This window comes from Hippoglossus stenolepis, chromosome 18 (assembly GCF_022539355.2).
Source record: "Hippoglossus stenolepis isolate QCI-W04-F060 chromosome 18, HSTE1.2, whole genome shotgun sequence".
In the NCBI taxonomy this organism is placed as follows: Eukaryota; Metazoa; Chordata; class Actinopteri; order Pleuronectiformes; family Pleuronectidae; genus Hippoglossus; species Hippoglossus stenolepis.
In genome coordinates, this window is record NC_061500.1 from 7500498 (window position 1) to 7521971 (window position 21474).

At 42.7% G+C, this 21474-nt stretch overlaps 1 protein-coding gene across 1 annotated transcript; it reads left to right on the forward strand.

Annotated features, from left to right (window-relative positions):
- Positions 1-5809: 5809 nt before the first annotated feature.
- Positions 5810-21401, forward strand: dbh (dopamine beta-hydroxylase (dopamine beta-monooxygenase)). Its single transcript, XM_035185013.2, has 12 exons — positions 5810-6521; positions 8649-8795; positions 10312-10569; positions 10978-11154; positions 14312-14414; positions 15398-15564; positions 15726-15869; positions 17657-17695; positions 18259-18318; positions 18513-18640; positions 18993-19152; positions 20817-21401. The coding sequence occupies exons 1-12, from the start codon at positions 6153-6155 to the stop codon at positions 20928-20930; spliced, it is 1866 nt and encodes a 621-aa protein (XP_035040904.2). The 5' UTR covers positions 5810-6152; the 3' UTR covers positions 20931-21401.
- The last annotated feature ends 73 nt before the right edge of the window (positions 21402-21474 follow it).

Below are 21474 nucleotides of genomic sequence, written 5' to 3' on the forward strand. Positions count from 1 at the left end.
AGAGAGAGAGAGAGAGGGAGATAAAGAGAAGCTGGATGAGGTCCCTTTAGATTTTGGTGTAGTAATCTGTGACATGTGCGCATTGAAGGGACATAAACACAATGGAGTGGTTACAAATTACACAGACATAAAAACTGCACAAAACATGTCAAGTCATCATCATATGTCTGCAGTGTGTGTGTGTGTGTGTGTGTGTGTGTGTGTGTGTGTGTGTGTGTGTGTGTGTGTGTGTTTGTTTGTGAATGTGTATCACCAAGGTTAAGGTTAAGGTTAAGGTTAAGGTTAAGGTTAAGGTTCAGGTTAAGGTGAGGTTTAGGTAAAGGTAAAGGTAAAGGTAAAGGTAAAGGTAAAGGTTAAGGCTAGGTTAAGGTCAGGTTTATGTTAAGGGGTTAGGGTTAGGCAAGTTGTAACAATGGTTAAGGTTAGGGGTAAGATAAGAACTGTGGTTAGGTTAAGGTTAAGGTAAGGTATTAAGTGGTCATGGTAAAGTTTAGGGTTAGGGCTAGGTGTGTGTGTGCGTGTGTGTCATTAGAAAAAATGCTGATTACAGAAAAGCACTTTTGAGTTTCTTTTGGTTATTAGATGTATAACCTCTACATAACAATTTGGGAATAAATTGTAAACTGTCGATATATGAAGGTTCTGTGTGTGTGTGACTTCTGTATGCACAGTATATGTCGTCTATCATAAACCTTCAGCTGTTTTTATGCATTAATAACATTGAAAATATTAAAGTTGTCAGTTTTAGTTACACAATGGAGAAGGTCATTATAAATATTAAACTCAAATGAATAGGTGTTACATGGTGACTATTCTTTCTCTGATTACTTCTTAATCTAACATCAATTGTGTGTGCATGTGCATGTGCATGTGCATGTGTGTGTGTGTGTGTGTGTGTGTGTGTGTGTGTGTGTGTGTGTGCCCGTGTCCTCAGATAAACCCTGCGAGTGTATTACCAGCCACCGTCACACTGCAGCCTCCTGTGGCCCAAACCTGAAAGTCAACCTTCACTGTGTCCTCCCGTCCCTGCCGGAAACCAGACGCCGCTGCAGAATTCAGAGTGGATTCATTAAACTTAAGTCCCTGCAGTTAATCACTCAAACTACATGAATATGTGACAGCCAGCTCTATAAAGATAATTTGAAAAATCACACCTGTCCTCTCTGTGTGAGATTTAGCCAAGGTGGGCAGACGGAGTGGCTCAGTGTCTGGAACAAAACCTTCATTAAATTCAATTTGGGCAACGTACGGATTCAAGTGAAAGGATCATTCTTCTCTCTTTGCATCTCTCTCGTGTCATTTCACTCCTCCTCCATCACTCTATCACCATATTCAGACGATTGTTACCCACTTGTTACTCTGCCCCTGCGATATGCTGCTGGCGCTTCTCTTTAAGTCACAGTATTCTCGTCATGTCAGCCTCCGAACTGTTCTCCCACTTGTTTTACTCACCCCCCTTCTCTCCATCTCTCTCTCCTCTCCCCAAATTCTTCAATCATCGTCTCCTTGAATTATACAGTCCCCCCCCTACAACTGCTCACCTCTCCCATTCAGATCAGAACGAGGGCAGTTTGAGGCAACGCTAAGAGAAGCAGTGTTTTTATTGCATTCATTATTCAAAGTCACAGAAGTGGAGATTAGAGCACTTTGAGAGTGTGTGGTGTTGAAATATTTATACTAGGAGAGAATGAGATGGTTGGATGGGTGGTGTGGAGGTGAGTTTTTATCCATCCCCCCCCTCTCTCTCTCTTGTGTGTGTGTGTGTGTGTGTGTGTGTGTGTGTGTGTGTGTGTGTGTGTGTGTGTGATATACCACAGTGGCTCAACTCATATTCACAGCTTTTGCCCTTTTTTGCTCAAAATACAATTATGTCCAGAATTTAAATTAAGATTTTATTGTGAACACGATCATATCAACAGCTTTTCGTTTAATTTACTGCAACTCAGTTTTAAATTCATTTTTTTTGTAAAAGCTGGATTACAAAACAAGCAGCCCCCCCCCCCCAAAACCTCCCAGATTCACTGCATGTCATATTTGCAAACTTGTAAGGAATTTGCACCTTTGACCTTCAAGTGAGATTAAACAAGCAATGAAACATGCATGTGTCAGTTCACTACTCTTTGAAACATCTTTACTTGTATATAATCAAATTCCTGCAAACTAGTAGGGGTCAGGTTATTTTCCGCAGGAAAGCTGGTCAGTCTCTTCCTCTTTCTTTCTTTCTCTTGCAGATAGTGGTGGGGGTTCACGCTTCAATTGGGGTCACGACCTTTGGCCTCCGATCAGGTTAATGCAGCCATTTTATTTGTGAAACTCGTTTGAGACTTTAGCAGAAAGTTGTCAACTAAGGCTTAAGTTTCTGTTTTTATTGGAAGGAATTACTGTGATGGTATTTTGTTCCACTTTAAAGTAGATAAGGTGGCAATATACAGAATATGGTAAACCTGGCAATAAATGCAAAGAATATAGATTCTATTCCTAAAATGACCTTAACTATACTTACATTATGTATCTGTAATGCAGTGTCTGTAATTATTTTTGCATTTACACATACATACATACAGATAATACAAAATACAACCAAAACCTAAATGCAATACAAACCATAAACTCACACAACACAGCTAAATAACAAACCACAGTATATATGAAGTGAACTTATGGATAGTTTTGGAGCATAAACGGCATCTGAGGTTCTGTGTGTCCATGTTTGTCCCAAACAGAAAGCAAAGCATGATGGGAAGGTTTTGGGGAGAATATCTGGATTGTTCTTCAGGATAATGTCACATATACCCCAGGGCTTTTCCTTTTTTTTTGCATAAATACACCCACAGACATGATTACACAAGGGCCCATCATTTTCTCCCTGAATCCATTCCTCCCACCCATCCCCCCCCCCCTCTCCCTCCCTCCAGATCACTGCTGACTTTATGGTGTTTCGTCTCATTTGTGTTTGCTGACACATCAGCAGCAGCGGCAGCAGCAGAAAGATAAGTGTGTATGTAAGAGAAACGAGAATGCAGGACGACAGCGAGAGAGAGCGGCTGATCAGCAGTAATAGAGCGAGAGAGGGAGGGGAGACAGACGTGGTGAAGAGGTAGAGAAGTGATGGTGTAAATGATAAAAACAAACAACTATTGCACAGATACAGAGACTCGCAGAGAGAGAGAGAGAGAGAGAGAGAGAGAGAGAGAGAGAGAGAGAGAGAGAGAGAGAGAGAAGACATGAATGCCAGAGACATTAGAAGGACACATAGATCTCTGTTTGCCTCAGGGACAAACAGCCTTTATTACATTAACCAACATGATACCAGTCTATGTCTTTCTGCTCTGCTCTCTTTCTGTTTTCGGCTCCAATACAAACATTTCTCTCTGAGCTTCTTCCGGAAAAAAGGATTCAGTGGTTTGACGTCATGTGCAGAACACAGAGTTTGCACTCCATGACCATACGGCTCATTTAAAGATGAATTCACAGAAAGTGGACATTTATTGAATCGTCCCTGTAGAATCGGATGTGAATGTGCAGAAGCGACGTACGAAATGAGGTTGAATTTCCTGTAAACTGGAAGATGGACGTGATCAGACAGAGATGTGTGTGGAACCCCTCTCACAGGTTTGTGGACTACACTTGCAGCTCAGTGTGAAGTTGATTTTCAGGAGTGTTCATTTTTTTAAAATTCTAATGTTCCCATGACTACCTCTCTTTCATTATCTTCTCAAATCCCATGTGCACCTGCTGATCCAGGAATGATTTTTGTACGTGTTTATACTTGATGTCTTGTGACTTAATTCACTGAGGGGTGGGGGTGGGGGATTTGGCAGCTGCAGGTTTTCAGTCCAACCAAAGACTCTCCAGCGGATTAGCACCTCATTCAGGCAGAGAAGAAGAAGAAGAAGAAGAAGAATCGCTGAAATCACCTGCAGATATGATCAGCTGAAATTAAACCTACACGGTGGCAGAACTTGCCTTATCTTTCTTACGTTTCTCTCTATCTCTTTTATTATTTTTGCACCGAAACACCAGAGCTTATTTCCTTTATGTTGTTAACTTACTTGGCGATTCTGATCTTCAATTTTTATGTCATGATGGCTTTACTTTGTTTTCGTTTTTTATCTCTCTATTCAATATTTTCCTGTTTTATGTTAAGCGCCCTGTTACAATAGTTTTCAGAGGAATACAAATGTACCTCGCTATGATCAGATCGACTGTACAGGGACACATTTGTTTGTACAAGAGGAAAATGTTGTGTTTTGGAATCAAACTCAACTACATGTCGTGTCCGTTTGGAAATTGCTGTCAAGGCAAGATGATGTTGTTCTCTGGTTGTGTGACATTGTCCTGAAAACGCTGAATAAACAGACGTGATTAATAACCTGGTCTGTTTGTGTGTTTCTAAGCACATTCACTCGGTCAAAAAGGTCGGCTCTGACCTGTGAGGACACGAGTGACAGAAGCAGCAAAAACAGGATGCAAGTGCTTAAATATGTTTAACAACTGTTAATGTAGCAAATATTCATGAACCAGAAATGTAATTAAAGGTTAACAACAGGTGGAGGGAAGGTTCAAGAGGGGTTTTTGATCAGGTCGCCTGATTGGAGTTTCAAGGTATCTTTATTTTTAACCCCAGGGGGCAATTAGTTCAGCCAGCAGTAAGCACATGTGGTTAAATCACATACTAACATAATAACAAATAGAAATATATCATGATGGCCGACCTGTTTTGGTCGTCTCCTTAAGACTCTTTTTCCTGTCCTGTAAAAATAAGGTTATTTCAGAGAAACTTAACTTAGCTTAGCATAATGAGTGGAAACAGAGGGTTCACCTAGCAGAACGTCATCATAGTTTAAAAATAACATTGTTTAAGTGTGCAGGGGTTCTTCTAACTCTAACAGCATTAAGACTTAGTGAAAGGTTAAGTGCAGCACAATTTTACCATTTTTTTAGACATTCACCTATGCACACTCACATTCTGCTCTGTGTCCACCAAGTGAATTTTCCAAAACTGGAACACATTTCCCAATGTTTCCCACTTGACTTGTTCCTTTAATACTTTCGGAGCAAATCAAAAACAAACTATAACTATTGATCTGGCCTGGGAACAAAACCATGTCTTCTTGTCATTCCCTCTGCATTCTCACCCGACTTTGATTAAGGCTCATCTGTGGGGGAGATTCTAAAGAACAATATTTGATTTCTCTTTAATAATCTCTTCCTAATCCATTTGTCCGATGTAACAAACCTATTTTTCACCAAAAACAAACACACAGACTTAAGCACACAGGTTTTTTTTCTCCACAGGGGCTGTTCTAACCTTTGAAACCAACCTGAATGTGTCCTTCTTGCTTTTGAAAGCAATAATTGACAGTTTGATTAGGTCCTTCGCTGCCTGAGGCGCTGGCTTAAGGAAATGGTCTAATACATTAATGCCTTGTTTACAGCCCTGCAAGTGCTCGCTGCCCCCTAAATCCACTTTGAATCAAAAAGACAAAAGAGGAAGAATGGTGCTTGGAATATATTTTTGGGGAAAAATGGAAATGAGTGATACATGTTCGCCAAAGCACAAAAAGACAAAGACAGAGAGAGCGATAACGTTAGTTGAAACTGATCGTGATAATGTCCATGTTTGAGCTTGGATCAATTATGGGCTGGCAGATGTGCAGAATCATGGTTGACCCCAGGGCTTAAAGAATACAATCCAATTTCCCTCAACAAATGTAATGCAATTAGGCAGGATAAAAACAGACAAGTCAGAAGGGAGGGGTCTCTTAAAAAAACAGTTGAAGGGATGAGACAGGACGAGAGACAAAGCAGTTGGTCAGAAGAAAGAGACAATAACTGCAAGGAGCGGCTTGGACACAGACAAAGACTGGAAAGTTGAAGAAACTAACAGAAAATGACGGCCTGAGAGGATAGAAAACATGAGAAGAAAAGAGTAAACCTCACTTGATCACTACGGGAGAAGATACTGAGTCTGCTGTGGCTGAAAAAGGAGAGAGGAGCTGACAAGGTTAGAACCAGTGAGTTCGCAGAGCAGATACAGAACTACAGCGTTCTTTTCCTCACAACTTTGGATTTAACCACAAGTACATTCTGGAAAGTTGTTTTGTTCACCACATGCTCATTGAAGCAGATTGAGCTCCGTCATTGGGGGAATGAGAATCCTCAGCAGGAACCTTCGCCTCCAGGACATCACCGTCATGTACTTCACCGCCCTGGCTGCCCTCATGGTCATCTTGGTGGCTTCTTACCAGGCTCCCACCAACGCCGTTAACGTGTCCGACCTCAAACCGAGCTCCTCTACCCCTCTGCCACCTCTGCCCATGCCCTTCCATGTGCCCCTTGACCCGCGCGGGGAGCTCCAGCTGTCCTGGAACATCAGCTACGCCACACAGGAGGTGTTCATGGCGCTGAAGGTTGCGGAGCTCAGGTATGGCGTGGTGCTGGGGATGTCCGACCGCGGGGAGCTGACCAACGCCGACCTGGTGGTGCTGTGGGACTCTGGGACCAAGAGCTTCTTTGGGGTAAGCAAGCCTTTTGTCTGTAGGTCTGTGAGTCTGACTGACGCAAGATTCACCTCAATGTCAAGTTTCTAAACCGAGAGTGTAAAAAAGACTTCTTACAATCTCTAAACTTCTCTCTTTGTTCATTTGTGAAATTCATAAATGAGCAGGGATTACATGAGAGGCTTTAAGCAGCAGAGGATTCTCTTTTCTCGCCGTTCCTCGTCTGTCTGTGGTCCCCGAGGCGTGAGATTGGTGTCTTTGCCCGAGGAGCCGGCGAGCGGCTCGCTTCGTGATCACATACGTAGTCGCTAAAGGATGTTATCGGGCCCTGCTAATTGAAAATCAGTCAGACTGCACAAATAGCTGAAGTTCATCTGGGAATCATTAGCACACATTAGCATATCAAAATTGTATCCTGTGCTGATTAAGATGAGTAAAAATGCCAGATACAGGCCGCGGCCTTTCAGAATAAATCCAAATACATTTTCCTGAAAATTGCTGATAATTTTTTTCTGGAAGAAACCTTTATCTTAAAACAAAAATCCAATTTACCTTGTTTTTCATTTGCATTTCTACCCATTGTTTGAGTGTTGCGATAGGATAATGTGGAAATGAAGGAGAAGCAGAAAGCTCAGTGAATACAAATTCAATGCAGGTAAAGAGACCTTGTATAATATTTATATAGAATGTGTGCCGTCACTGCTCCTGCTCTCTGTGCACATATAGGCCTTCACAGTATTTTAATACATGCAGCTAAATACCCAATAGTATAACATTGTGAATGAAACACTTCCCATAGAGACAACATGTTAACAAGGCAACTATATTTAAATCTCTAATCAAGTACAGTAATTCCTCCACTAAATTCAATTTTTTTAGAAATTTAGTTTTATTTTGAAGCTTTTCAGCATATTTTTAAGTATTACCATTTTAATAGTCACCTATAACAATCAAAGGTAAAATTAGATTAACACAACACACACACACACACACACACACACACACACACACACACACACACACACACACACACACACACACACACACACACACACACACACACACACACAAAGCCAGGAACGTTTTAGATATGCTCTGTGGAACACCAACTGAATTCTCCGACGACTTGAATTCTTGCATTATGTGTCATAGGATTTAACCAGAAATATAAATATAGTATATGTTTTCTTCCTTTCTCTTATTAGAGTGACACATTTACATCACTATCAAGTATTTATAGAGAGAACCAATAGATTCCACAGTAAAACACGAGACATGCTGATCATTTCTCAGGAGGTGACGCGCTGCAGGACTTGCAGCTGAAACAAAAACTCCAGCTCAGGACCTGGACTAGAAATAACAAGCTGGTGCGGGTTGCAGAGGATGACTCCACATTTTTTAACCTGTATCTCAAAATATTAATCGTGAAAATCCAACTGAACTCAAGAGACAGGGTATAGGGGAGAGTCCACGGTGCAGGTGGTGAGTGAAAAGGTCTTCTGTAGTTTATCTGAAGCTAATGGGCCCTTAGCATTTTAAATAAGACAAACCAAGAATCTTTTGGTATGTAATTCCCTCCTACAAGAAGGACAGCTTGTAGAATGTACCATTTTAAAAATGAATATGGTCACTGTCTCTCAGTTCTATCTACTGAGGTTGTAATTTATGTATTCTCCACATGGGCATGTAACACGCATAACACATACTGCCCACATCTTTTTCTTTTTATATATATATATATATACAGTCTGTATGTATTTTCAAAATTGTTACCTTCAAAATCTTTGCAGTTTGTGCAGAACAGTTACATAAGAGGGAAAGAGAGGGAGACAGAAATACAGATCTCAGGTGCTATTCTGGACAGATATGAATGTGATAAAACAGAACAGAAGCAGAAGGGCTGAGCTGTTGCAAAGCCTCCTGGCAGAGAAGACGAATCTTCTGCACCGGGTTGGGAAGGTTTCACACTTTCACACAACAGTGTCAATATCTGCTTGTTTTAAAATGAACAAACAATATCTTTGGTCAGGTCACATTTATTTGACCTGTGTAATCGAGCTGACAGGACTGACCACCGTCTAATATCGACCTCATGACCTGTGTGTATGTTTGATTTTTTCATAGCATGTGTGTCTTTTCCCGTAGGATGCGTGGAGCGACAGCGAGGGTCGCGTTTCTTTGGACAGCCAGCAGGACTACGAGCTGCTCGAAGCCAAACAGAAACCTGACGGATTCTACCTGCTCTTCAAACGGCCGTTCAGCACCTGTGATCCCAGAGACTACCTCATCGAGGTGTGTGTCTGTGTGTGTGTGTGTGTGTGTGTGTGTGTGTGTGTGTGTGTGTGTGTGTGTGTGTGTGTGTGTGTGTGTGTGTGTGTGTGTGTGTGTGTGTGTGTGTGTGTGTGTGTGTGTACACATGTTGTGACTATGACTGAATATAGATGATTTCTTGGACTTGTTCACTCAAGTTCTGCAGTGTGCATTGCTCAGGAATATTTGGGTTGGCCTCTGTTTCTCTCTATTCAACAAAATCCACTTTTTAAAAACATATTTACTTAGCAAAGAGTGAACAAATAATGGCTCTAAGTTATTCTGACAACTAAAAGACGTATGTCTGATATAGCTGTGACTTTGCTCCTCTATTCTCACGTTAAGTTTGCTCCTCTCATTTGAGCTGTAAAACTGCTGTAGAGCAAACACGGCACTGGACTTGATGACTGAAGAATCCTATAAAATGATGATGATGTGCAGGACATCCTAACAGAAGGAATTAGCTCTTTCTTTTTTTAAACATTAGGCAGCAGATAGTTCACTGCAATAAGACTCCTGTAGTTTTGTTTCTTTGTTTCTATCTTTCTGCTTAATGTTCTGCTTTATTTGTTTTATTAATTTTACATGTAAAGCACTTTAAAAGTCCTATGCATGCTATGTTTGTATGCTATGCCTGGAATTCAAAAGCATGACTCAAGCTGCAGCCAGGTTGACAAAAACAACAGTGAAAACCTCCAGCACACAAGAGAGCAGTCAGACAAATCCATAAAAAGCTATAGGCAGAGGCTAGGGTCAAAAAACGAGAAAAAGTTAAAGACAAAAGAACAAAAATACAATGTCAGTGGCAGGGAACAGAGATGAACTGGCACCGAGGGGAGATAGCACAGAGAGTAAATACAGAGGCAGAGGACACAGGTGCAACACATCAGACGCACATGAGGCGAGGAGGTGTGGATCTGAATCGGAAGGAAAAAGGTGCGTGACACAAAACAAAGCAGGAAACTGCTCCAAAACAGAATGACACAACCCAGGATGCAGTCTGGGAAATTACCCCTACGGCCTCAAGTTGAGAAATCGGGTCTGTCAGTCCTGAACCGACTGAGCTTGACAGTCAGGTAAAGATGGAGGAAAAGAGTGTGTTGGTTTGTGTGCAGTCTGAAGATCAACACAACGTATGTAAACTCTACGGGTTCCCATGTGTGAGTGAGAAGGTGCGTGTCTATTGTATCTGCTGTATTTGGTGCGTATAAACAAGCGATGAGGCCCCTGTGCGTGCAGAGCTCATGGTTTCAGGTGCGGACATGACATACTCACAGAGTCGGAATGATCAGCACAATTTCCACTGGAGCATCCGTTATTATAATTATGGTTTCCATGGCACCGCGTCAGACCGCCAAGTTGCAGACACAAAACCGATGCTCATTGCTATGACAACACAATAAGTTCTCTCTGTTAATACAAAATCTATTAGTTTGAAATGCACGTCCCTGCTTTGTATCCATCAAACGTCCTCTCTCTCCTTATTGTTTCTGGACAGGAGGGAACCGTGCACGTCATCTATGGCTTCCTGGATAAACCGCTCGCCTCACTGGAGCAGCTGAACCTGTCCCGCATCCACACGGGGATTCAGAGGGTGCTCATGCTGCGCCCCGACACCCTGGACCCCACCCTGCCCCCAGGCCTGCAGACGCTGGATGTCCTGTCCCCAAATGTCCTCATACCAAAACAAGAGACCACCTACTGGTGCTTCATCCAGAAGCTGCCGGAGAACATGCCCAAGAACCACATTGTCATGGTGCGAACGTCATAATGAACATGGAGTATATTTAGAGCGGGTGTTTTAGATGGAGGTGGAGCGCAGGCAGCTCTCACTGCTCCGTGTTTCCCAGCTGGGTGGAAAGAAAAACATGAGCTGCAGTGTCACGGTTACACAGAAGGAACATGGATCAAATTCTAACACGTTAACTCACATCTGTAGTTTTTCACCAAGGAGCTAAGGTGGTATATTTACAGAACAGATCCAGCATGAAACATCAGCATGTTATAAATTATATAACCAATTAGTGATTGTTAATTTCTATTTACAAGCCTGTAACTGCCTCAGCTTGTAGGAGTGGTGGTAAAAACACATAAAACAACACGACTTTCTCTTATTCACTTGTCTCTCTCTCTCTTCCTGTGTGTGTGTGTGTGTTTCTGTCAGTATGAGTCAATGGTAACTCCAGGTAACGAGGCCATTGTGCATCACATGGAGGTGTTTGAATGTTCCCCGGATGTCCCCGATGTTCCCGAGTACAGCGGCGACTGTGATGACAAGATGAAGCCGGGCAAGCTCAACTCCTGCCGCCACGTGCTGGCTGCATGGGCCATGGGTGCTGAGGTATGATGGGAAACAGACAGACACCCGCACACGTCCTCTCATACTACTGTCTTCACGAGGACTCAGACTATCACGCAGACAAACACACAAATGCCATGCAGGTTTACTGTGTGCAGACCAGAGAGTCTAATTGAAAGAGAGGGGCTTGGGATGAAGCTTGATTCTGGTCCAGTCCTCGAATCTATTATAAGAGATAAACAAAAACTCCTACGAGAGTAATATCTGCTCGACGATGTGTGAGCAGGAAACATTGATCCCACACGTGGCACAAGTTTATTAAGAGCCTGGAGACAGTCTGCGTGTGGGAAGCACAATCACATGCAGATTCTCAAATACTTCCTCGCATGGACACTCGCATACACATGAATGAATCCAGATACGCACGTACAGAGGTTGCAATGAACAAAAGGCGTCATCGTGGCCGCATTCTTTCTGCCGACCAGATAGTTGATCAACCAAACACTAGGTCCACAGAGACAAAATCGAATAAAACACACAGTAGAGCGCAAACCTCTGCCAAGGCCCCAAATCAACCATGTTCATTTGGACATATGTCTAAAACTATTAAATATACATATAAACTGTTAATTCCATTCTCAATCCACATTATCTCAGCTACACATAGTGATTGTTACAGGCTTTTTGCCACATTTGTCACTGTACAGCTGCTGAAAACACCAAAATGAAGCCACATTTCAATTTGCAGGATCCAGATTTCTATTTGGATCTGAATCGGTTCCCTTAATATCAAGAATGTTAAAGAAAGACAAAAAAGCTAAACTTGATGGAATTCTTTGTTGGCTCACGTCCCATTCTTCCATCAAGTGTCATGGAAATCCATTGAGCAGTTTTTGCATAATCCTGCTGACAAACAAACAAACAAACTAGAATGACACTCAGTACAGCGCTTATCTCCGCCAAGGCCCAACAGTCCCCTTAAATGAAATCAAGCTGCAAACAGGGAAAATATTGAAAAAAACATCTTGTACTGGGTTCTTCCGTGACCCGGAGCACATCCGATGTCTTTGAGTAATTGAAAACAAACATACAAAGCAACCAACAAACAAACGGACAGGGCTGAAAACATAACCACCTTGGCGGAGGTAACAAACCAACCAACCAACCAACCAACAAACAAACAAACAAACAAACGGACAGGGGAGAAAACATTGCTAAATATAATCGACCAGATTAGTAGCATGTATTTTATTTTAATTATACATGTATCTGTATAGGGAGAATATTTAAGTATATGAGTGTTTCAGGAATTAAGGCCTCAACAGGCGAACCAGACCTTTGTCATTGTTGGTTACAATAATGAACACATGGTTACAAGCTCCCTGTTTGGTGTGGATTAGAGAAAGGTCATAGTTATTTTACCATGGTTAGGTTACTATCATTTTGAACTACAGCTGTATAAAAAAGTCCTCTGACTTCCTCCTCTCCTCCTGTCATAATTTCCTCAGCCACCAGACACTAATGGGTTGTAACGAGCTGCTCGGATAGACAATGTACAAGGTCGTCTTTTAGGGTCGGACAGTTACGAGCTCCCGACTGGAGACGAGCACCTGTTCATCCATTCAGTCAGTCACACATCAGGCTTTAAATCACAGCCAGTCACCGGGCCACCGACCAGCCGGCTGACCAGGCGAGCAGCAGGCCGCCCGCTAGTCGCATAAAGCAAAGAGGACAGGGAACGGCGAGCCTGTCACCATATTTCTCTGCTCGGCACGCCGCTTCTATCACAGCCAGCCGGGCCCCACTCCGATTGGATTATCTGCCGGCCGAACACAAACAAGTAAAGATGCCTTCTGTGAGCTGTGAGCTGCGAAGACAAGATTAGGTGGGAAATATTCAGGCCTCTTTCATCACCTCTTAATAGTGTTGTTTTATTCTCCGCGGCACCGCATCAGAGGGGAAACGTGGCCGGCGTGGAAACAACGGAGGAAGGGGAGAGCAGAGTTGAGGATGTTTGAAGGAGGAGAGAAACAATAATAAAGGACGCTGACAGAATGCAAAGACAGATGCCGGCACCAGAAGAAAAGCAGAGTGTGTGTGTGTGTGTGTGTGTGTGTGTGTGTGTGTGTGTGTGTGTGTGTGTGTGTGTGTGTGTGTGTGTGTGTGTGTGTGTGTGTGTGTGTGAGCAGGAGAACGCGAGTCTCTGAGGATTTCACTATTTCATATTAAAGCGAGATTAAATAAATCAATTCTTTCTTCCATCACACACGGTATCATGAGTAGAGTCTTAAGATTGGCCTCTCTCAGAAACAGGCGGTGAACCAGGATCAAATCAAGATTCCTCGATAAACAGCGCGGGAGGTTTGACACCCAGGGGGACGGCGGTGACGCAAAAATGATTTTCTTGCTTTGATAAGCAGAAAAAAAAAATCTGAATCCAAGGAGTGAAAGACGAGGAAAAATAAAACATACCTCACAAATTCAATCAATGTCCCACAGGGTGGGTGCAGATACTAGAATACAAAGTTTTCACGACATAGAAATCATTGATGAACATTGATTCCCAAATGGTCTCAAACTAATTTGATGTAAATAGTTGATGTAGAGAATAAAGTGATTTAAAACATTAGTTTGCTGAATCATAATCACTTTGAAATCTCATTTTCAGTCTTATAAACCACGACATGGATATCATTCAAACTTACTGTCCAGGCAACGGATGAAAACATTGGGCCTATGTTGTTTCCTGAGGCCACAACGTTGCCTGAGTTAATACAAGACTTAGCATCACCTGCTGCTTATCTCCACGAATCAGCTTCTAATATACACACAACAGAAAAGTGGACCAAAACAGTTAGAAATCCACATTTTCTTCTGCAGATTTTCTGAACATCCAAACCTCTGTCAAACCCGACAAGTGGCTTCCCCTCTCTTAAATGTAACATGTCTCCTAACAACAAGCCACACGTCATCAGAAGGAGGATATGAAATCTAAAAAGGTTTTCACTCCACGGCCCTGAATCATCTGTAAGATATTTGAACAGCCTTTGCTACAACTTCAAAGCAACTCCGCATAAATGAGAGGATTAATGAATTGTGTGTGTCCTGAATTTATATGTGTGTGTGTGTGTGTGTGTGTGTGTGTGTGTGTGTGTGTGTGTGTGTGTGTGTGTGTGTGTGTGTGTCTGTGCACTTGCAGGCTTTTTACTACCCTCCTGATGCAGGGATGCCTATGGGTGGACCAGGATCCTCAAGGTTTCTTCGTCTGGAGGTTCATTATCACAACCCTCTCCTTATATCTGGTACATACAGTACACGTGTAAACACACACACACACACACACACACACACACACACACACACACACACACACAGACATGCGCTCCGTCTTCAGCTCACTCTTTCTTACTAACACATACAGAAGCAGCAGGAGTCTCTCACCCGAGGAGCCCCGGGCTTCTCTTCAACAGAGCGATTCATTTAAAATTTTTACAGATATACCTTTTGATGTCGGGTGGAAAAAATCCACTACAGACTTGTCTCGTCCTGATCTGACCTTACAGTATGCACATCTCCTCCATACCATCTTCCAATCCTCTGCACATCTCTCTTGTTTCAGAGTTCTGTTGTTTTTCTGGTAAGATTCTGTGTGTCTGCTTGTCTTCAAAGAGGCTCCGAGCCGAGGCAACAAAAGATCATTGACACTGAAAAACAAGCCCCAAGAATAGCAGCAGCAAATCGCTCTGTGATCGATTGAAATTTGTTTTCTGAGACATTTATAATGTGTTCAAGAGATGAAATGAGGAAAATGACAGAAGACGTTCAACTAAGTTCTCCAGCTTGACTCCAACTGGGACGGTGCTTATTTAACCTCCAGGTCACCGGGGCTCCTTCTCAATTTAAAAATGTCAACCTCAATAACGTTTTAAAAAACATGATCAAATTCACCCCTTAATGCTTTAGGAATATTGACAGACTCCAGTGATATTTTGGCCTGTGTAGACATTACACATTCTGTATTCGCTGTATTTCTCTACATAAATTAAATACCAGATGCATGTGGGCTGACCAGCAGCAGATGGAGAAGACATATTACACACTTTCTGAAATGTTTCTTCATTCTATCTTTAAAAAATCTAAACTTGCCCCCGAGATAAACCGATTCACCCCAGTTTGCATGTTTATTTTCGTTTATTCATCGCCTGGTTTCACTCTGTCATATATTTTTACACGATCCACTAAGAAACAGACTGCATTTTAATATTCCATGATAATGTGCACGCAGGCCGTCGTGACTCATCAGGGATACGGTTGCATTACACCCCCAGCCTGAGGCGGTTTGACGCAGGGATCATGGAGCTTGGTCTGGTTTATACTCCGATCATGGCTATCCCACCCAAACAGCACTCCTTCTACCTCAGCGGGTACTGCACCTCCAAGTGCACCCAGGCAGTACGTATACATAATCTCATCGCATCGTTTATGGTTCAAATGTCGCATAAACATTTCAGCTGCGGTGCCTCGTATTTGAAGTTTTGTGTCTCTGGAGCACAAACGTCTTGGTTGGAGCTTGGCAGAGGAAAAAAGACTGTTTTCTCTGTTTGTCTGTTCAGGCTTTGCCTTCAGGAGGAATCTATATATTTGCGTCCCAGCTGCACACCCACCTGGCGGGGCGTGGGGTGCGGACGGTCTTGGTGAGGGGAGGCAAAGAGCTGGAGGTGGTGCAGGAAGACCAGCACTTCAGTACACACTACCAGGTGAGCAGCAGCACAGCTCAGCTCACCCAGAGGAGCTCGGTGCACAGATCTACTTTTGTGTAAAGCATCTTATATTAGAGAGGAGATGAACAGCGCCTGAAATGAACTGCTGCATCGATTTCCTTCCTGTGGCTTCTATAACTAGAACACGCTGAATATTACGAGCAAATTATTGAAGGTCGGTGGTGTTTTTGTTATAGACGAGGTGTTTTTATATTATTCATGACTTGAGCAAAGGCACTGTTATTGTAGTTTTTAGCAGTAAAGAAGTGGAGCTACACAAAAACGAAACAATGCCGTGTTTTCTTATCATCAAGAAACACCCTCGAAACACCTGAACCAACAATGTCTGCCCATTGGTTCCTGTGAATGTGATAATTAAAATTGGCCGATAAAAAAACGTATAATATCAGTCTATAAATAGAATTAATTATTCCCTCAAACAGCAGGGCACTGTAGGTTCTAATGAACGAACGTGTTTAAAACGTGTCCTCTCAGCGGTGCAGTGGTACACATGCACGGTGCTTTGGTGAGTATGGACGGTGCACGATATTGACTCAGAATAAACTAGAGTGGTACAAACTGAAAGCTGCACCAAATTACACACACTCATAGATACCGGTCCCCGAAATATGCCCGATTTGTTTTCCCTCAAGATCCATGAATTACTGCTGATAAGAAATCATCCGTCCACCAAGTTTGTGCGTAATCCTGCTTACAAACAAACCAACCAACCAACGGAGAGGAGTGAAAACAGGAAGAATGGAAGAATATTTCACCTTTGCCAACATTCACATTTGCATCATTCTTTCTCCTTTTGGCTAAAATACTCAATTTGGTCTCTGTGGTCAGAAAACATGAGAGATAAGAAACTAACTCTTGCATATGACCTTTATACAAGTGTTGACGATAAGAAAACACATATGGAAACAAAGGCCTCCTGGCAGGATTAAGAAAGTTTGAGGTCTTCTATAGTGAAGCGAATACAGACATAGAGTCATGAGTTTATGCTTCAGCACAGAATTATATCACAGGTTCATTCACAAAGCGTGAACCCTCCCTGTCCATCTACACAACATCCAAACAACTATTAACATTGTTAAGAAACAGCAGTTGACATCTGTTGTGTTTTGTTTATGCACAACATCCTAAGGCAGGTACACACACACACACACACACTTACAGAGAGAGAGAGTGTGAGATAGAGTGAAAGAGGAGAAGGACATCTGCTCGACCGCCTGATAAAATCTCCAGCTGCCGTTGATGTCGGACTAATGTGAGTGAACCTGTGTGGTATCATTAGAGCATAAACCATTTTCAGCAAAGCTAATAGGCCTTTACACACACACGCGCACACACATACACACACACAGACACGCACACACACAGCTAATGAAAGCTGCACCCAAGGAAAGCATCAAAAGCAACCGGTGTTTCATCTCACTGTGTAGGAAATAAATGTGTTAAAAGCAAAATGTCCAAATACACACACAGTTAAAATGCTACGTGGGGAAATGCATAGCATAAATATATCTAGCGCTAACAAGGAAGTCCATTTTGACTATTGAAAAACTTTAACGACAAATCCCTGTCAGTAGTTCACAGATTGCGGCCTCGGGTTTAGTTGTGAGGGATCAGATGTGGAACAGAGCACATGAACAAAACCACAATATTTTCAAGATTAATGAGAAAATGGAGATGATGTATCAACGTTTTAAGTATTTATATATAAAAAATTGTTTCTATATTTTCCTTTTAATGTGTTACATCTGTGTTCTTTCTTACAGACAATCCGAGTTCTAAGGAAGATGACAAAGGTTTTACCCGTAAGTATAAAGCTGATGACTTTGCCTGCTTTGAAAGTAACAAGAGGCAGCAGCTGTTTTATTTTTCTTCTGTGCAGATTTTACTTTCAGACAATAATAAAAAAATGTAACTTTTCTGCAATAACCTCCGCCGAGCTCCCCTGAATGGTGGTGATGTATTTTTTCCCTTTGCATTTAAAGTATTGCATTAGAACACCTTGCTGCTGTGTGAGGTGCTTAAATTGAGTTGAAATAGGGACAGACTGTAAAATCAGTGCTGCGATATAGAAAAAAACTCCCCACGGACGGACCAGATAAAAAAATAAAAAAACGCAGCAGCTGAGCTTCACAGAGCAACATTCTGTGGAACAGCAGTGAACTGGCCACTGGCTCTCTGGAAATAATGAATCCTCTGTCAGTAACCTCAATTTATCTGCAGCCTTCTTTGTCGGATCTCACAATATGGTGAACTGCTGGTGTGTGTGTGAGTGTGTGAGTGTGTGTGTGTGTGTGTGTGTGTGTGTGTGTGTGTGTGTGTGTGTGTGTGTGTGTGTGTGTGTGTGTGTTTGTGCTCGGTCCTGCAGGGCGACGTGCTCATAACAAAGTGTACTTACAACACAGAAGACAGGAGCGGGCCCACAGTGGTGAGCGGCACACCATCATTACACAGCACTATTTTCATAATGTTTAAGATCACCTTGAAGCGCTGAGCACAACAGAATAACCCTGAATCGTCTCCTTCATCCTCCTCCCTCCGTCTGCATCTTCACCATATTTCCTTCCCTTCTCATCTGCCCCCCCCTCCTCATCTTCACCTTCCCTTCGCATGTCTCCTCAGGGCGGTTTCAGCATCATGGATGAAATGTGCGTCAACTACATCCACTACTACCCTCGGACTCAGCTGGAGCTCTGCAAAACCCACGTTGACCCAGGATACCTGCAGAAATACTTTAATTTCATTAACAGGTAGCACACACATCCAAAAACCTAATCTCCCTCTCTCCCTGACATCCTTTGCTTAGCCACCTCGTCCATCCTTCCCTCCGGTTCCTTCCCCATCTTCCTCCCCATCTCCCCTGTGACTAAGCAATTTTTGTTTTCAGCATTCATCCCTCCCCCTCTGCATCCTTCACTCCCAGGGACCCGAGTGGTGATTACTTCTTTTAATCTTGAGAGCCAGATGCTTTATTTAAAGTGAGACTGTTCTTACTGCTTTCTTTCAATCTCTCCTTCCTTTTTCTCAATCTCCCTCTGCCTCCCTCTTCTATCGACTTTCCTTCAACCTCCCTCTGCTCACGCCATCCCATCCTCCCTGCAGGTTCCAGGGGAATGATGGGTGTGTGTGCGGCGAGGTTAGTGTGACGGAGCAGTATTCTCAGCTACAGTGGGATGCCTTCACTGGAGAAGTGCTCGACTCCCTTTACAGCACGGCCCCCATCTCGATGCACTGCAACCAGTCGACCGCACGCCTCTTTCCTGTAAGTCCCACCCCCCCCTTCCACACATACACACACTCACACACACTTCAATGGACTGTCAAGCCCCCAATTAAACCAGTTCAAGAGTGGACATCTGTTGGACAAGAGTGTCAGACAAGGCTGAGCAGACATAACACACTCACATACACACACAGGTTCGTGTACTTCTGTCTTAGATGAGGAAGTGTTTGGCTTGATCCATCGAGACGGAACTAGAAAACATAATGTTACATGATTTAGGTTTGGAAATAAGTATGTAAAAGATCAGGCAAAACACAGGTGCTCATATACATAAATATCATATCATCATTATATACCCTGATGAGTATGTTGTGAGGACTCATTTTCACTTATTGTTTTTATCACAGCCCCTGAAAAGATGGAGTAAACACATACGGATTTCTCTGGAACTTACTAAATGTGTAATGTGTTTGTGGGGTAGGGGGGGCATTGTCAACTATCTTCACAGTGGCCTGGCAACACACAAACCTTCCAGCAGCCATCCTCACATTTTGATAAGATATTGCTAAATCCTGAACGCTGCACAGAATGATGAGACTTTTTCCAAATGACCAGGCACAGACAAGGGAAACAGGACAAGAGATCTGTCATGTGAAGAATCCAATACCCGTCTGGTTTTGGCAGAAAAACTTTGCATTAATGTGGGAGCGGAGTCAGTTTGGAGAGAAAATGTTTCCAGGGCCTTTAAGCTCAACCATGTGGGCGGCCTTTAAATAAACTGACAGCGAGGGGGTCGCTGCTGAAAGGCATTTTGTATACACAACCATTTTCAAGATATTTGGGGGGGGGGAATCCATCATGCTTGAAATAAATTTAAAGTGATGCAGCCGTCCAGCTTCGAGTCTTTGTTTTCTCGACAAAATGCAGCATTCACAGTTTGGCACTTTTTGCGAGGGGATACTGAGAGACGTATAATATATAAAAGGTGGAAAGGACAACGAGAAAGGTACGATGCTAAAACTAGTGAGGGTCAACAGGGAAATCAACAACAGCAGGCAGCCACCTACTCAAATAAAGAGAGGCTGAGCTGGAGAGGCGCAAAGAACAACACAACGATTTGAGATTTCTCAGCTAATGTCGATATCTAAATGTAGCTATGAACACGCAGAAGCACACACACGTACAACAGGTATCTAATGCAACACCGGGGGGGCTAATGATGCACGACTGCTTTCGCTGTCGCTGCATGAGCATAAAATCTGCAGAGACATTATGATCAGAAAAACACACAGAGTGAGTCATTACCATAAATAACACGGCACAACGTAAACAAGGTTGTATTCTATCATCTGTGTAAGTGACTCATAAATGTACTGACTTACTGGAGAACCACTGGACCGGAATTAATCACCTTGGACGTAATAACGTATGTAGGAAGAGGTGCTGGTGAAAAAAAGGGGAGGAAGCTGCCTTTGTTGTCCCATAAAAAACACACTCGACGCCACACAAGTGTGTCCTTGAGTGTGTTTTTTCAAGATGCCCAATGATGGATATACTGCCCGCCGACAGCTGCGCAATTGCCTCAATAAAATCAGCCGTCGAAAATATCAAGGACGGTGCTTATTTTTGTCATTATTTGAAATATTTAGGACCAAGCAACACATCACACGTCAAAACCATCGTAAATATATGTGTCTCTCCAGGGAGAGTGGGACAAGCAGCCCTTACCGGTGGTGACGGAGGTCCTGGAAAAACCTCGGTACCCCTGCGAAGGAGGACCACTGCCCACCAGCCGACCCCTGACACCCCCAGTGTGAGCCCAGTCTGGGGGAGAGGGCCCCAAAACTGTTGCAAGATAAATGTGTCCCGGTTTTATTTCTGTGTTTGGGGGAATAGCTGCAGGCTTCTATCGGGTTTTTCTGACATATGCTGTATTTATATGCTTATTATAAAGACGCCCACTGTCCGCACACACAAGCTAATGAAAAAGTGCATTTTCATGTGTCATGTTTTAAAGCAGTGGAGCTGGACATTATTTCGGATCGAAGTGGGACGGACATATACGTGTGACTAGCAAATTGGTGCTATGGACAGAAGTGTTGTAAAGCATTGCTATTGGCTTATTTAACATTATGTAAAAGTAAATTAATTAGCTTATGTTTCACATTTATTGTGTTATTTTTCCTTCCCCATGATTCTGCTGATGATAACAAACATTATTCCAACATGAAAGATTGTTACTGTCAATAACTGTAATAAATGCATAATAAATACACATATGGCAAATACATACTGTACATGAGATAACTTTATATATAATGTCGTTTTCTACATGCTGTTGTGTGTCCTTGTATATTTTTT

Coding starts and splice junctions, on each gene's coding strand:
- dbh (XM_035185013.2), top strand. CDS start 6,153: ATGAGAATCCTCAGCAGGAACCTTCGCCTCCAGGACATCACCGTCATG. Junction 14,415..15,397: donor CAACCCTCTCCTTATATCTG/GTACATACAGTA, acceptor ATGTGCACGCAG/GCCGTCGTGACTCATCAGGG. Junction 18,641..18,992: donor TACTTTAATTTCATTAACAG/GTAGCACACACA, acceptor TCCTCCCTGCAG/GTTCCAGGGGAATGATGGGT.